Source organism: Schistocerca nitens, chromosome 12, assembly GCF_023898315.1.
Source record: "Schistocerca nitens isolate TAMUIC-IGC-003100 chromosome 12, iqSchNite1.1, whole genome shotgun sequence".
Classification (NCBI taxonomy): domain Eukaryota; kingdom Metazoa; phylum Arthropoda; class Insecta; order Orthoptera; family Acrididae; genus Schistocerca; species Schistocerca nitens.
This window is the reverse complement of record NC_064625.1, coordinates 151814274-151831644: the sequence shown is the minus strand read 5'-3', so window position 1 is coordinate 151831644 and position 17371 is coordinate 151814274. Positions and strand designations below refer to the sequence as shown.

The window sequence follows — 17371 nt, the reverse complement described above, 5'->3', positions numbered from 1 at the left end:
TTTTCTTTTGTTTCCTTTACTGCTTGCTCAATATACAGATTGAATAACATCGGGGAGAGACTACAACCCTGTCTCACTCCCTTCCCAACCACTGCTTTCCTTTCATGTCCCTCGACTCTTATAACTGCCATCTGGTTTCTGTACAAATTGTAAATAGCCTTTCGCTCCCTGTATTTTACCCCTGCCACCTTCAGAATTTGAAAGAGAGTATTCCAGTCAACATTGTCAAAAGCTTTCTCTAAGTCTACAAATGCTAGAAATGTAGGTTTGCATTCCTTAATCTAGCTTCTAAGATAAGTCGTAGGGTCAGTATTGCCTCACGTGTTCCAACATTTCTACGGAATCCAAGCTGATCTTCCCCGAGGTCGGCTTCTACTAGTTTTTCCATTCGTCTGTAAAGAATTCGCGTTAGTATTTTGCAGCCGAATCTAGACATACAGATAATTTGCAGAAGGACTGGAGTATATATTTTAAGTTTCACTGATTTGCTTGTCTTTTGTAAATAAATATCTTGACTCATTCCATACCAGCGAAGGTTCCCTTTCTCGGTGGAATCGATAGAACATATTGAGTGAATCGACGAATGAATAGTTTCTGAATTCCCAATAGCTTTGCTTCTCCTATGTGAGTGATTTGCGTCTGTGCTCGGTGCTCGTCAGCTAGATAGCGGTCCAATAATTTGACCGGCGTAACGGAATTTCCGCAGATGTACGCGAACGAAGAGCGAGAGGCTCTCCAGCGGATGAAGCGGCAAGACGACGAGATGGAGCTGAAGAAGCAGGAGGAGGAGGCGAAGCGGCAGATAGAGTACCGCCACCAGCTGCAGGATCAGATGATAGAGGCGTACAACCGGCGGGAGGGCGCCTTCATAGAGTTCCTGCAGGAGAAGCAGATGATCGACGAGGCCGTGCGCAGGATCCACGAGGAGGACATGAGGTGAGGTGTGCGCCGAAGCAGGTATCTGCATTGGTAATTCCTGTGCCTGTGCTCTGCGAGCCACCTTGTGGCGTGTGGAGCAGGATACAAGGTGTAGCACCGTCACTCCCCCCATCCCATTCCAGTTACAATGTGAGCACAGGAAGAACAGACTGTCGATACTCTTCAGTGTGAACACAAATATTTTGTGTAACATATGTAATGGGAAGCAATATTTTGATTAACTTTCCTAAGAATGTATGCTGTAGGAATTTTACAGTGTTGAATTTTTTCAGTTTGACGGTACCAAAGGACTGATCGGTTTTACTTGCTAAAAAACATTAAACAGCCTCAAATGCATAAAATATTTCTTTATTTCAGAAAATCAGTTTCGACAGACTTAGCTGTAATCATCACATCTTAAAAACCCTTTCGTTGTCGTTACCAATTTATCCACCCGGTTTTGTATTCTCGTCTCGGTTTCAGTAATCGGATTATTTAAGAAGGGCGTGTGATTGGCCCACCGTCCTTTCGTTGTGGAAATGTTTATTTTACGTTGAACCTCACACCGAGGTGTCAAGTGAATAAAAATCGGCACATTACAAAAGGTTTGTCGTAACTAAAATATTTAAAAACACAAAGCACCTTTTGCAAAAGGCCGTGTGCAAATATATACCACTCACAGATGCTTGTACATCACAAAAGCAAAGTAGACAGTAGCTTTTGTGATGTGCAAGCATCTGTGAGTGGTATATACAGGGCGGAGAAAAATTGTGTCACGAAATTTTAACGCTGTAGGAATCAAAATTACTAATGTTGTGTAGGTCGACAACACACAATTTTTAAACTACGGAAACTTGGCACCAGGTGCTCAGATTGGCCTGCGGGATTGCCCTGTCGCTGTATACTCTGTACATCGCATGACCACGAATGCTTTGCCTGCCGGAGTTCGCGATGTAGTCGAGGCATCCTGCACGCTCGGTGGTAGCGTGCCAGCCTTCCACTCTGCCAGGGTCCCGGCACATCCATTGTATATTCACGATAAGATGTACCGGGAACAAACCCGTCAACAGCTGTTTGTTTGTGTGCAGAAAGTCTTTTACAAATTGTGTTGGCCCCAGAAAGGGCCATTTTGGTAGCTAGAACATTGTTTACTTAAAACAGGTGCTCGAACTGGTGTTCCTCTGATGCAACACAAGCTTGTTAATGTCGAACAGTGTTTTGCCGAACTCTTTCAAAGATTCCTAGCACTGCCCTGATGTGATTGGCGGCATGTCGAATGTGATCCATTAATTCCTCTTCGTTGCTAGGTGGTACGTGTTCGGGTGGGTGAACTAGAACCTTGAAGAATCCCCACAGGAAAAAGTCCGGTGGCGTGAGGTCTGGTGATCACAGGGGCCGTGACGAAAACCTCTGACAATTACCCCGCTGTCAAAGAGTTCATTTAAATATCTGCACACAGCACGGCTGTTATGCGCCGGTGCCTCATCGTGCTGCAACCGTATGCGTAGCCGTATGTCTGGGGAAACATCTTCCAACGAGCCAGGTGGAGTTTTTTTGCAAAAAGTTACGGTAATTTGCTCCGGTAAGTCAAGGAAGTAGATGGACCGGCCCAATCAGAAGGTCACCCCCAATGCCTGCCCAAATGTTGAATAAAAATCGTTCCTGGTGTCCGTGGACGTACGTGACGTGAGGATTTCCCCTTGCCCAGTAATGAACCTTTCAGGTGTTGTAAAGGCCTTCCTGATGGAAGGTACTCTCATCGGTAAACAACACAATGGCAGTTTAGTCAGGATCTAGTGCAACACGTTGCAGGAACCACCGGCAAAATCGTAGCCTGTGTTCATAGTCCACCACAGGATTTTGGTCTTGGACAGGGTTAAAACTGTATGGATGCTGGCCATCATTTCTCAAAACCTCACAGAATAACCGATGAGTGACCCCCATGTCGTGTCCAACAGCTCGAGTACTTGTCGTAGGTGCTTCCTCGAAGTGCTCGAGAGCAGTCTCTTCAAAAGCAGCATCCCACTGTGTTTGAGGTCTTCCATCATCACCACAATATCCCACTAATGAGCCTGTTTCACCAAGTTGCTGGTGAATTGCTGTAAATGTTTGTGGGTGTGGGTGGCGTCTTGCTGGGTACCGTTCCTCATACAACATGCTTCGTGTGCATTACCGTCGGCTAGTCCTTAAACAAAACCATATCTCGTTGTTCTCCAGTCGAATACTGTGCCGCCATGCTTACTGTGTGACTAAATCGCAGGTGACGTGTGTGTGCTCCGAAGCGAAGCTTACGTGTGAATCCTCTGATGTGAGGTAGAGATAAACAGCAGGACCTATTCGACACGTGTACGTATTATGTTGGGGCAGTGACGGGTCGAGGGACATTTGTATGTATGAATTGAGAACCATAGCGCTACCCGTCAACTGACGAACAGCAACAGGGCAATGTCACGGCCATTCGGAGTATGTGATGCTAAGTTTCTGTAGTTTAAAAATTGTGCATTGTTGACCTACACAACATTAGTAATTTTGGTTCCTGCTGGCGTCAACTATCCAGGGTTAAAATTTCGTGACACAATTTTTCTCCACCCTGTATATGGACATGGCCTTTTGTACAAGGTGCTTTATGTTTTTAAATATTTCAGGTATTACTAACCATTTATAATGTGCCAATTTTTATTCACTTGACAACTTGGTGTGAGGTTCAATGTAAAATGAACACGTTTCACAAGAAAAAGATTTTTAAGACTTGAAGATGACAGAAAACTCTGTTGAAATGGGTTGTCTAAATAAAGAAATATTTTATGTGATCTAGGCTCTTGAATGTTTTGTAGCAATTTTACAGTAAATGTGAAAGGGCGTGATTTAATAAATTTTTGATACAAGTTCTCTTTCACATCAAAATCTATATTACTAATAAAATTTTAAACTCATCATGTCTGTCTGTCTGAACATGCTAATCTCCTAAACTATTGGATGAATTTTCATGGGGTTGTCAGGTAGCTTGAGTGTAGTGTGGGACAACATATGGGCTTTATTTCATCAAAATTGGAACATGGAAAAAAGAGATATTGTAATTTAAAATTTTTATCTAAAATTGTCTGCTTAGCAAAGAACCAGTAGATGACACTGTTAGTTTATTAGTATACCAAAGAACCAATGGACAATGGCGTTAATATTTTTTTACCCAGTGATAGATGTATTTTTGGAAGTTTACATGAATGACAAAATTAAGCACTACAGTCTTATCTCCAAGAATAGAAATTAACAGTGTTTTTACTTAGCTAGGATATATGGATTTACTGATTTTGCTTTATGTATTAAAAACTCAACGACATTGCTTTACTTATCGTGGTAGGTTTTATTTATATTCTTTGCTGGGATAAACAATTTTATTAAGTTTGATTTTTGATTCCTACTTATTAGATGTTATTTAGTTTTGTTTATGAATAAAACTGTGTAGGAAGAGATCATGTCTTTGAATACACCTGAATGGCTAAAAGACTGAGGACTTAAAGAATCCAGTGGAGGTTGTGAGCTGAGACTTGCTATGGTGTGAGAATGTCAGGTTTTGCCTAACTGTGAGGAAACTGCTTCCAAAAGCGAGGTGCGGTGTAACTCTGCTCGAAAGCATCACGCATTATCTCGCTCCTCAGAATCCTTCACTTACGGAGACTTAAAGGTACTTCTTTCCAGAGGAACATCATATAACTGGAAATATTTATGGGAAATCACACGTGCAACAAGTTTTTATATCCCAAATCCAACTTATTCCTAACAAATTACCATTTATGTTTAAACATGTATGTGGTTTACAAGGTGGAATCCAAAATTTTCGAGACTGGTGCTGCTATCTGGAAAGTAGGAGTAGTAGATCTTTGCGCCGTTAGGTGGCAAGAACACCTTCTTGTCACGGGTTATCACTGGTGACAAGAGCTGTATTTACAGTTATGACCCAGAGTCAAAGCAACAATCGTCCCGGTGGAAGAGCCCGGGCTCCGAGACCCAAAAAAGCGAGACAGGTCAAGAGCAAAGTGAAGAGCATGATCATCATTTTCTTTGATACCAAGGGAATTGTGCACAAGGAATTCATTCCACCCAACCAAACAGTGAGTTCCCTGTACTACTGTGACATTTTGCGACGGCTTCATGAAAACGTATGGCAACGATGGCCCGAACTTTGGCGTCAAGGGAACTGGCTGCTGCATCACAACAATGCGCCCTGTCACACGCCCTTGCTCACCAGGACCTTTTTGGCAAAAAACAACATGGCGGTTGTACCCCACCCACCGTACTCACCAGGTTTGGCACTTTTCAACTTCACACTATTCCCTAAACTGAAACTGAAGTTGAAAGGCCGTCGGTTCGACACACTAGAGAGGATTCGAGAAGCATTACTGGCAGTGATAAACACCCTCAAAGAACAGAACTTCCAGAAAATGTTTGACCAGTGGCACAAGCGCTGGGACCGGTGTGTACGTGCAGATGTGAACTACTTCGAGGGTGATGGTGACCATTAGTCCAAAGGTAAGGTTTTCAACAGATGGCAGCACCAGCCCCGAAAATTTTGAATAGCACTGCGTATGTTATGCAACTGATAGAAGCCGACCTCGGGGAAGATCAGTTTGGATTCCGTAGAAATGTTGGAACACGCGAGGCAATACTGACCTTACGACTTATCTTAGAAGCTAGATTAAGGAAAGGCAAACCTACGTTTCTAGCATTTGTAGACTTAGAGAAAGCTTTTGACAATGTTGACTGGAATACTCTGTTTCAAATTCTAAAGGTGGCAGGGGTAAAATACAGGGAGCGAAAGGCTATTTACAATTTGTACAGAAACCAGATGGCAGTTATAAGAGTCGAGGGGCGTGAAAGGGAAGCAGTGGTTGGGAAGGGAGTGAGACAGGGTTGTAGCCTCTCCCCGATGTTATTCAATCTGTATATTGAGCAAGCAGTAAAGGAAACAAAAGAAAAATTTGGAGTATTAAAATCCAGGGAGAAGAAATAAAAACTTTGAGGTTCGCCGATGACATTGTAATTCTGTCAGAGACAGCAAAGGACTTGGCAGAGCAGTTGAACGGGATGGACAGTGTCTTGAAAGGAGGATATAAGATGAACATCAACAAAAGCAAAACGAGGATAATGGAATGTAGTCGAATTAAGTCGGGTGATGCTGAGGGAATTAGATTAGGAAATGAGACACTTAAACTAGTAAAGGAGTTTTGCTATTTGGGGAGCAAAATAACTGATGATGGTCGAAGTAGTGAGGATATAAAATGCAGACCAGCAATGGCTAGGAAAGCGTTTCTGAAGAAGAGAAATTTGTTAACATCGAGTATAGATTTAACTGTCAGGAAGTCGTTTCTGAAAGTATTTGTATGGAGTGTAGCCATGTATGGAAGTGAAACATGGACAATAAATAGTTTGGACAAGAAGAGAATAGAAGCTTTCGAAATGTGGTGCAACAGAAAATGCTGAAGCTTAGATGGGTAGATCACATAACTAATGAGGAGGTATTGAATAGGATTGGGGAGAAGAGGTGTTTGTGGCACAACTTGACCAGAAGAAGGGATTGGTTGGTAGGACATGTTCTAAGGCATCGAGGGATCACCAATTTAGAATCGGAGGGCAGCGTGGAGGGTAAAAATCGTAGAGGGAGACCAAGAGATGACTACACTAAGCAGATTCAGAAGCATGTAGGTTGCAGTAGGTACTGGGAGATGAAGAAACTTGCACAGGATAGATCAGCATGGAGAGCTGCATCAAACCAGTCTTGGGACTGAAGACCACAACAACAACAACAACATGTTATGCAATGACCATAAACAAACCACAAGGCCAGATGCTGAGTGTTCTAGGCATTAACCTTAGAGTCAGTTGCTTTTCACAGAGTCAGCTTTCTGTGGCTGTCTCCCACGTTAGTGAAGCAAATGAGCTCTTTGTTCACATCTCCAAGCATACTACTACAAACTTTGTATACAAGGAAACTTCATAAGTCAAAAATAAATTACATGTGTATGAATTCTCAGGCACAGTTTCTTAGCTAGTGAATTAATGATCTTCTTATATGAGTAACTCGACATTTGTTATAGGTTGAGTACAGGCGAACAAGAGGTTGAACCCAACTAAAGACTGCAAGAGCTCTAAACATATTTTTAGTGACATTGTTGTCTTACATCTTTATTGGTAACTCTTGTAGCATATCAGTCTAAGGTCCTCTTTGACACTCAGAACAGCGTCAGTAGCTCCCCACTGCACATAGTGTGACGTAGGGATATCTGCTGGTGAACTGTGTCTGCCGCGTATTGCTCGAGGATAAAGAACAAAATACAAAACTAATACGTGAACAGATACAGGATATTGTGTACATATAAATGAGGTCTATCTGTACTCGAGATTTGAAGAGAAACGAAGACATCGACGACAATTGTGCAATGCCGGTCCGGGACTTGAACCCAGATATCCCACTTTAAAGGAGCCTTAACCGCCTCAGTGAACCAGACACACTTCCCACCTGACCCAAATTCTCAACTTGAAACATGCTAGTAGCATGTACTGTCAATTAACTCCTTTGCTCACAGCTTTTGGCTGCATCCTGCAAGATTTCAGACGTAGTGTGCATCCACACTGAAGTTGCCGTGGGCCATCTGTGCTCATAGATATTACTATGATATTTACAGGGCGAATGTTAATAAAACTGAAAAACTGCAGGGATGAATTCCTGACTGGAGATGGAGGAAAGAAGATTGTATGAACATGTGTCCAAAAATGCATCATTGTCACAGTAGGTGGTGATGGCGTATGACAGGTCCTCTGATCACATGCCATGTGTTCCCTGTGTGTTGCAGCATACTACGAGGGTTATCCAGAAAGTAAGTTCCGATCGGTCGCAAAATGGAAACCGCAGTAAAAACCAGAAATGTTTTATTTGCAACAGTTAGGTACACCTTCCACCTACTTCTCTACACAGTCGCTGCTCCAACTTCAAGTGTTGTTATAGTGTTGTATTAACTTTCCAATATCCTCATCATAGAAAGCAGCCGCCTGTGCTTTCGGCCAGTTATCTGCACCGGTCTGCAGCTCGTTGTCTGTGACAAAATTTTGTCTTCGTAGCCAGCGGTTCCTGAGACGAGTCTCAGTGGGAGCCAATTACGGACTGTATTCTCATTGAAAATGCTGCAAGAGCGTCTTCATTGCCCCTGCAGTGTGCGGCCGAGGATTGGCACGAGGAAGGAACTGCTCGACAGTTGTGTTATGAGGGCTGCATAACACAGGCGAAATCTCTAACCGGGTCTTCGTACTTGACGGCAGATGCTATTCCCTACACATCTTTACATGCTCACTGTTCACTCAAAACTGAAAAGAGTGACTTGACATGATAGATGGGTATACTAGAGACACTGCCCAACACGTCTGTGCAAAGCTTTACCGGATTTTCCCAGTGGGTTCCATTTCGTGACCGATTGGGACTTACTTCCCGGACAACTCTCGTATAAGCAGCAGAATGGTCTGGTATTCTTGTCAGGAACAAGTCGAGATGGTGTTTGTGTGCGCCCAAGCAGATGGAATCGATTGAGAGGCAGCCCGGCTATGCCAAAACAAATACCCTCACAGACACACCGACCACCTCGCTTGACATTTCGATCGCTTTCTGAGTGTTTGTACGATAATGAGTCCTTTCGGGCAGACGAATGTGCAGGGAGACATTGGACTGTGCGAACACCAGATTTTGAGGATCGGTTTCTACACGGTACAGGCTCCAGACAAGTGGCATGCCAACATGGTGTAAACCGAGGTACAATTATGTGTATCCTGTATTACAACCACTACTATACCTATCAACTGCAATCCAGTGGAGGCCACATTGAACATGTGTTGTGATGTGGATGCAATGCAGCTGTGTACCGTGTTACGGGATGATTTGTTGTCATTGCACACACACTATCCGTTTCTGGACACATGTTTTAGGACCTTTTTTCCTCCATTTCCAGTCAGGAATCTGACCCTGTAGTTTGTGTTTTATTAATGCTGAGCTGGTACATGTGTGGTGTCTGCTCTAGGGAACGTGCCCCCGACATTCACTAGCGGTGTAGATTCGAGTGTCGGGGCGAGTCTCGGTGAAGTTCTGACTAATGGTGTGCAAGGTGCAGCCGGCTCCTGACCCAGAACTGAGCAAGTGATGAAATGATGCCTGATGGGTTTTGCACTCTATCTTAAATAGCAGTGCTGCCATTTTCTGATGTGAATGCTGCTTGGGAGCATGGATGGTACCCCCTGGTGCTGCCTGTAACAATCAGTGTGTCAACAGATAGTTTATGCAAGGTGTGTTTTTTAAGGAAGGTCCGTTTAAACATAAATACACAACAAAAGAAAGTACATACTTTATTCTATTTTTCGACATAGTTGCCAAGTTTGTTCAAGCACATATCATACCTCTCAACCAATTTTAAAATACCCTCTTCATAAAAACTTGCCACCTGTTCCGATAACCGAGAGTTAACTGCCATTTTCACACCGTCGTCGTCATTGTAACGGTTGCCACTGATGTGTTGTTTGAGGTGAAGGAACAGATGGTAATCACTCGGCGCAAGATCAGGACTGTAGGTTGGGCGGTCTAAAACTTCCCAGCCAAAACTGTCCAATAAATCGCTGTGTGAGGTCTTGCATTGTCATGGAGAAGGACAATTCCCTTTGTCAGCATGCTGCGGCTTTTGTTTTGAATCGCTCTGCATAGCTTTCTCAGGGTTTGGCAGTACGCTTCTGCATTGATGGTGGTTCCTCGTTGCATGAAGTCGACCAACAGAACAAAATGCCTATCCCAAAACACCGACGCCATGATTTTGCGCTGGGACAGAGTCTGTTTGGCCTTCACCTTCACAGGCGAATGTGCATGTCTCTGTTCCGTGCTCTGTTGCTTCAATTCGAGTGTGATATGCGAAACCCGTGTTTTGTCTCCAGTTACGATCTGACTCAAGAAGCTGTCACCTTTTTCGTGATAACGAGTCAAGAACTTCAGCACACACTCAAATCCTTGGTTTTTTTGCGGTCCTCTGTTAGGACCCAATGGGAGCAAAGTTTCCTAAACTTTAGGTGTTCAGAAACAATGTTGTAAACACTGATCTCAACACATTAGGAAATTCATTTGCGAGACCTGTTATTGTGAAGCGCCCGTTCTCACTAATCCTCACTTCAACTGAAGCCACCAAACCATCTGTAATCAAAGAAATGCGATCGGAGTGGTCCTCATCGTGGATGTTCTCATAGCCATCTTTGAATTCTCGTCCCCACTTACGCACTTTGCTTTCACTCATAACAGTATCACTGTACGCTTCGCAAATCTGTCGATTAATTTCTGCAGCAGACAGGTTCCTTGCTGACAAAAACCGTATCACTGAGTGAACCGCACACGCGGTGGTCGAGTTGATAGTCTCAAACATTTTGAAAGCACAGAACAGAACCGTACAGGTTAGCTACAGAGCTGAGACTGAGCACAGTTGTTTCTGAGGCGTGCCGATACACGACGCGTGCACTCGTTGCGGTATGCATGCGAACTACTAGTGTCTACAACAAAACGGACCTTACTTAAAAAAAAAAAAAACGCCTCGTAAATGGTATTGCATCCACAACAGGCAATGCCCTTCTTATATTGGTAAGTAGTCTCAGAAGGGAAATACCTGTGGACCAAGGGTAAGCAAACCTGCAGGGCAGAGACATTGTGCTGGAAGCATAATGTAGTCGTTGTACAGCTGATACGCAGCACAGATGGTGCACAAACTAAATTTATGCTGTTGCAAGTTAACAACAGAGTGTTAGAAAATACTTTCTGTCTCTAATTGCTCTTGCTGTGTTTCAATATATATTTTGCATTTTTTGTTCCTTGCCTTCTGCAAAGAAAAGAGCTGTTATGAAACATTTTGTCTTTACAGGGAGTTTGAGCAGAAGATGCTAATGATGAAGAAAACAAAGGAGGAAATGGATGACTTCAAGAAGGCGCGTGACGAGTGGAGGAAGAAGGAAATGGAATCAGTTGAAATGGAAAATAGGTGAGTCTATAAACCTACTGATGCATGCAGTTGCCATGTCTATTATCTGCTGCATCTCTCTCATAACTTTTTTTGTTGTTACATCAGTGGTCCTCCATACTATACAGTTTGATAAAAACAAGGAGGTGAAAGAAAGTTCCCCACACTCCCCTGCTCTCTCTCAGTCTTTGCCTTGATATAGATTCACATTGGTCCTGTTACACCATTGGAAGTGCTATGAAGGTCCACGTCAGAACAGTGTTAGTTCAAAGATCATAAAAGTTCAGGCGTCTATAGTCCTGTTTAAATTAGTTGCCATATGACAGCTAGCTGGCTGGACTGCTTCTACCAACAAAACTACAGTAGAAGCCTACCATTGTCGCCTCACAAATGTTACCATTTCAATTGGGCAAAGAATTGTACCTGTCAGTTCTCGAGTAGGAAAGTTTTGTAAATGCAGAACTATTCCATGTCTCAAGAAGAAACATAACTCTGCTACTAATTAGAATTAAGAACAGATATTTGATAAGTGTAGAGACATTGTAGTGGTCTGTACCATAAGTGAAGTTCGAATTTTCTACAAGATTTTCATAGGAGATTTGTGACTGTACACTGTGTACTTGTTTAGAGTTAAATATTGGGAGCAGAAAAAAATTTCTGAAGCATATAGCAGAAACAGTATGAGACTTAGGGAAAGATCCATTGCCAAACAAAGGTTTATTATTATTATTATTATTATTGTTGTTGTTGTTGTTATAACTATTTCAAAGAGCTCAGTAGTTTTCAAGGTAAAAAGAGAAAAGTTTGAAACTATTTACCATGTAGGAAAGTTTCATCAATTTAAAACAAAAACAAAAAGAAAACCATAACCCCATCTCTAACGAAAACTGAAAAAAGATTTTTGGTATGCTTGGAAACATTATAGGGACATCCATCGTATATAAGTTTTATATTTTCCACGTGATTTTTGTAGGAGGTAAAGATTTTCTTTGGTGATTTCCTTCAGACCTTAAACTTCAGAAGCCAACTATTTAAATTAGTCTGTAGTGTAAAACCATTTATGTACCCATCTGCCATTCTACATTTAATCCTAAAACTATGTTGTAGACCATGCCAGTATCCATTGTTTATTTTTATTTATTTATTTATATATATATTTTTTTAAGAGACTGTTGTCCCGATACGTTAGTTCTTTGGCATGATGAACAAATGTTGGGTTTTTAATGTTCCAGCCATTTAATGTTCTAAACATCCCTATTCAATTTTTTTCCAAAAATTCATAGCGTTGATGAATTTCACTATTCACAATAAATGTTTTTCTAAACAATAAACAGGAGCTCCAGTAACCTCTCCCCTTTAGTGGCACTCACACAGAAAAGGGCTCACTGATGGAGGATTTTCTGAAAGCATACATACTTAATACAAAAGTGTTAATTTTCTGCCACTTGGTTCTTGTACAGAATGGTGTCAGAGGTAGCACAAAGTCTTTTTACTAAGCCTTTACAGTTCACTGGGTGACAAACGTTATTTGTAGTCAAAGATAATATTCACCAGTTACATAGTGAGCATTATTTGCTACTGCAGCTGTTCCTCTGTCTATCAGTTTGAGGTTTTCTGGCGCAACTTCCTCTGCTGTGCCAACCTCTTCATCTACATCTGCTTACATGTGTACTCAGCAAACCACCATGAGATGCATGGCAGAGGGTACATCCCATTGTACCAGTTTTTAGGATTTCTTCACATTCCATTCTCACATGGAGCACAGGAAGAATGATTGTTCGAAGTCTCTGTGTGTGCAGTGATTATTCTAATCTAATCCTGCACACATAGAGGCTTTCAAATAATCATTGTTCCTGTGCTCCACACACAAATGGAATGGGAAGTAATCCTAATAGCTGTTACAATGGAACATACCATCTTCCCTGCATGTATGGTGGTTTGCAAAATACAGATGTAGATGTTGATGTAGAGCTTGTTACATGAGAGAAAATTGTGGCGGCCGCCACAAACCAGCTGCAAGACCAATATGAGGAAGACAATTGCAGCAACAAATAATGATCACTATGTAATATTCCATATAGTCCATAATCCCGAAGCAAACAATGTCCTCAATTATTTTTTCAGTATATATTAAACTCTGTCTTCCTCTACAGGTTTTGCCCTCTAGTAGAGCTCCATCTAGTACTGTGGAAGTCCTTCTCTGATGTCTTCATACATGTCCTGTCATTCTGTCCCCCCTCCTACTGGTTTCTGTTTTCCATATAGTCCTCTTGCCAGTTGCGAGAAGAGCCGCCCCCCCCCCCCATTCCTTATCAGTGCACTTGATTTTTCAGCATCCTTCTGTTAACACCACATCTTAAACACTTCGATTCTTTCCTTTTCTGGATAATAATACTCTGCAACAATACTGATGCCGTCTTGTTTTTTGTTCTTTATATAGTCAAAATGGGTAGTATGTAAACCAGCACATCAAAAATTATTTAAATATGCTTTTCTATCTGTCTTGTATCATACATATTTAAATTAAAGTCCTCTGCCTTAATTTTGTCTGTATGTTTGGGTTAATCTGAGGAAATACTATAAGGATTTAAGTATGGTTTTCTCTAATAGACAGACTGATTTACAAGGAAGATTTGTGTCTATGCTTCATACTGATGTTGCATGGCAGAGAGAGCTCCGTACTCATGTTACATGGCAGAGGGAGCTTTGTACCAATTCTGCTTGGCAGATGGTGTTTCATACCGATTTTGCGTGCAGAGGATACATCCTACCGATGTTGCGTGGCAGAGGGTGGTCCATACCAATGTTCTGTGGCACAGGGTGCTCTGTAGTGATGTTACGTTGCAGAGCGTGCTTTGTACCAATTCTGCACGGTCAGGGGCTGGAAAATTTCGCATTTTCCAGTATATGTGAATCCTGCATTCCAAATGCAAAAATGTGAAATTATCTAATAGACACAATTTCATAGCAAATTGTATCCAGATTAACTATTTTATCAGAGATAGTTTGATATAGCTTTATTTTCTACGTTCAAATATCAAAAAGGCAACAAATTTTCAGTTACTATTATCGCACATCATCTGGCAAAGCACAATTTGGAAAGATAATATACATAAGAACCTGTTTGCAAAATAAAAAGTGCACAAATGCAATGACATATCAATGTGCTTGATGGTCTGGTGCTGTGGCAGTTGTGGGCAGTTGAATGGTTTATTTATTTAAGATACATGCCGCATAATGCAACATAGTACTCAGCTGTGACACCTAGCATGTTATAATAAAGAAATGTGTACATTTCTTTGTTAGGTTAAGTTCAGAATTTGGTACGGTGTGGACACTTTAATGTGGCAGATTAGGCGGTGGATGTTTTAACATGTTGTTGCATCGCATATTTCTAGGGGTCGGGCCTGAACTACGTTGTTAACAATACTCTGCCAGTGTCACCAAGCAACTGCGTGGTAGCTGTCCCCAAATGCCGTGTGATGTGTGTTGCCCATTGTTTTCTTATTTTGAAATGAGTGAAAGGATTAATCCTTGTCCATCACTGATTTCAAGTGTGTCCCTTACTACACAAGAAGAGATCAGTGATCAGAATACAGGTGTTCGCTGCTGCCCTGTGAGAGGGAGGCCGGGCTTGTTTCCCTGTACCTCTCTCTTGCCTATAGTTACCAAACTTCCTGTTTGTTTATGCTTGCAGTTATCTGCCACTATATAAATATAGTGTCCACAGTCTACGTCCTAGCAATTGGAAAACAAATTCTGTCACATTTTCTGACTGTGCTGAAATTCTTTCCCTAATGTTAAAATAGAGTTACTTTTGGGTCTACTTCTATGCTAAGTGCCTTGTCAGTTCTATCTGTAGCACTGTCAAGCACGGGTCGCACAGCTATAAATGCCCACGAAAGATTGAACTTTATATTCTGCAGATTTTGTAATCAGCAGATTGGATGGGAAAATGCATGTAATGTCCAGAAACATCTTCAACCAGAGTCACATTCATTTCACTGGCAGAAAAATTCTACTTTTTCCAACAGATCAATTGCAAATTCTGGAAAAAAAAGATAAAAGGAGAAGAGAGATGGTAATTTTGCAGAAAATAGATGCTATATTGTCTGGTCCCTATGCATGGTGTAAGGTGGTTTTTACTATTTCTTTCATTTCGGAGGGTACTTCATAATCATGTTTTCCCTCAGAGGGTACTTTGTACCGTGTCGTGTGGCAGACGGTCCTCTGCACCAGTTGTGCGTGGCAGTGTGTACCGATGTTGAGTGGCAGAGGGTGCTTCCTATCAGTGTTGCATGGCGGAAGGTGCTTTGTACCGATGTTGCACCGCATGTGGTGCTTCATACGAATAACGATTCATACAGAGCATTCATCTTGCCGATGTTGCGTGGCAGAGGGCTCTTCACAGCTGGCTGTAGCTTACACGAAACTTTGTTGCAGTTGGGTGAACTGCACGAGACTGTCACTGCAGTTGGGCAGTTGACAAGTGGCCATAGCTCACAAGGAGCTGGTGCTACAGTCAGGCAGACCGGGTAGCGCAGTGGCTCAAGGCTCCAGTCATTCCCACAAACTCTAATTAAATGTGGAACAGCTAACAATCGTCCCTCCTGAGATCTTTCCTGATGCGGGTTGTTTACATCATTTGAGTTATGTAAAAGTTATGATATTCCCTTACCTAATATTGACAGAGTGAGGTGGTGCAAATTTATCGCACTGGGCTCGCATTTGGGAGGACGGCGGTTCAAACCTGCATCTGGCCATCCCGATTTAGGTTTTCCACAATTTGCCTAAATCACTTCAGTCAAATGCCAGGATGGTTCCTTTAAAAGGACACAGAGACTGATGACCTTGCTGTTTGGTCCCCTCCCCCAAATCAACCAACTAACCTAATATTGTTCTCTGAATTTTAATTATAACTCTGTACAGTGACCCACAAACAAAACTACTTCTGTGCCAGACGAGTCATTCTGCTGTGGATACTTAGTGCTACACATGCAAAGCCTGGGTGGGTAATTAGTTTTCTACAGATTATGCTAACATAATAGCTTATTACTGAGCTTCTCAAACAGTTAAGTTCAGCTACTTTGTTCTTCGTATAATTGCTAATCTTGCAAACAAACGTATCAACCTCCTGACGTATTTTGCATATTTCCACTCAGTAACATTGTATAGAATAATTTTTTGGGGTAACGTATTGTCCTGAATGCACAAAAGCAAGCAGTAAGAATAATATGTGGTTTTTACCTATGGACATCATGTAGTTACCTCTTCGAGGAGCTAGGCATTTTGAGTGCACTGTTACAATACATATTTTCACTAATGAAATTCATCTTAAATAATCCATCACAATTTGGGAAGAATAGTGATGTACAAACCTACAACACTAGAGGAGAAAATGACTTGTATTACTCATTTGTAAAGCTGTCATAGGCTTAGAGACAAGCTCATTTCCCCTATAACATAAAATGTGTGACAGGTGGTGAAGCAGGTTTTAAATGTAATTTAAAATCATTTCTCTTGGACAACTCCTTATAGTCCATTGACAATGTTCTACTTAAAAACTGGTAGCCTGTTAAAGAAACATGGTTTTTAAGTGTAGCTGCGTTAATGTGCTAATCGTATATACATATCCTGTAAACTGACTCATTCTACATCATTTTGATAAAAGAATTGCTCAAATTATCCATACTCGCAGTTATCTGCAAAATAAAAAGTGCACAAACGTAATGATGTATCAACGTGCTTGATGGTCTGGTGCCACGGCAGTTGTGGGCATTTGAATCATTTATTTATTTGAGATTCATGCCGCATAATGTGACATAGTACTCAGCTGTGGGACCTAGAATTTTATAATAAAGAAACGTGTACATTTCTTTGTTAGGTTACGTCCAGAATTTGGTATGATGTGGACATTTTAATGTGTCAGATTAGATGGACGTTTTTTTTCTTTTCTTATTTTGAAATGAATGAAATGACTAATCCTTGTCCATCACGGAACATGAAATTAACTAACTTCATTAATCACATAATGTAATCAACACACATTTCATTCATGTATTTACTATTAATTATAATCAGATCCTGCTTTTTGGAATAGAAACTAAGTGGTATTCAGTATTTCGTTGTTATATAAACAACGAGATTTAAAGTAACTTCAAACTTACTGGATGTTATTTAAAATCAATTGCATTTCTACAACCAGGTAACTTAGCACATTAAACTAGTTTAAGTCAGTTTTGTAACTAAAGTTTATTTGTACGTAGTTCTATGAAGTGTAAATATCAAGTTCTTCTGTGAAATAAAAAGTCCTCATTAAAATTAACCACACCATAGGGATCAGCAAAACACAAATTACCATCTGAATATTACAGATTTTTGCTCCACTGCCTGTGAAGTAATTTTGATATCTGCTAGGGGCTTGCTATCTG

The 17371-nt window shown here is 41.4% G+C and overlaps 1 protein-coding gene across 2 annotated transcripts in view; it reads left to right on the top strand.

Moving 5' to 3' along the window:
• The window catches only part of LOC126214863 (meiosis-specific nuclear structural protein 1-like), a 94943-nt gene that overhangs the window by 36284 nt on the left and 41288 nt on the right, over positions 1 to 17371 (top strand). For both annotated transcript variants that reach the window (XM_049941501.1, XM_049941500.1), the window contains exons 5-6: positions 707 to 936; positions 10845 to 10961. In XM_049941501.1, the coding sequence (XP_049797458.1) occupies positions 707 to 936; positions 10845 to 10961 (347 nt within the window). The remainder of the gene's footprint in view (positions 1 to 706; positions 937 to 10844; positions 10962 to 17371) is intronic.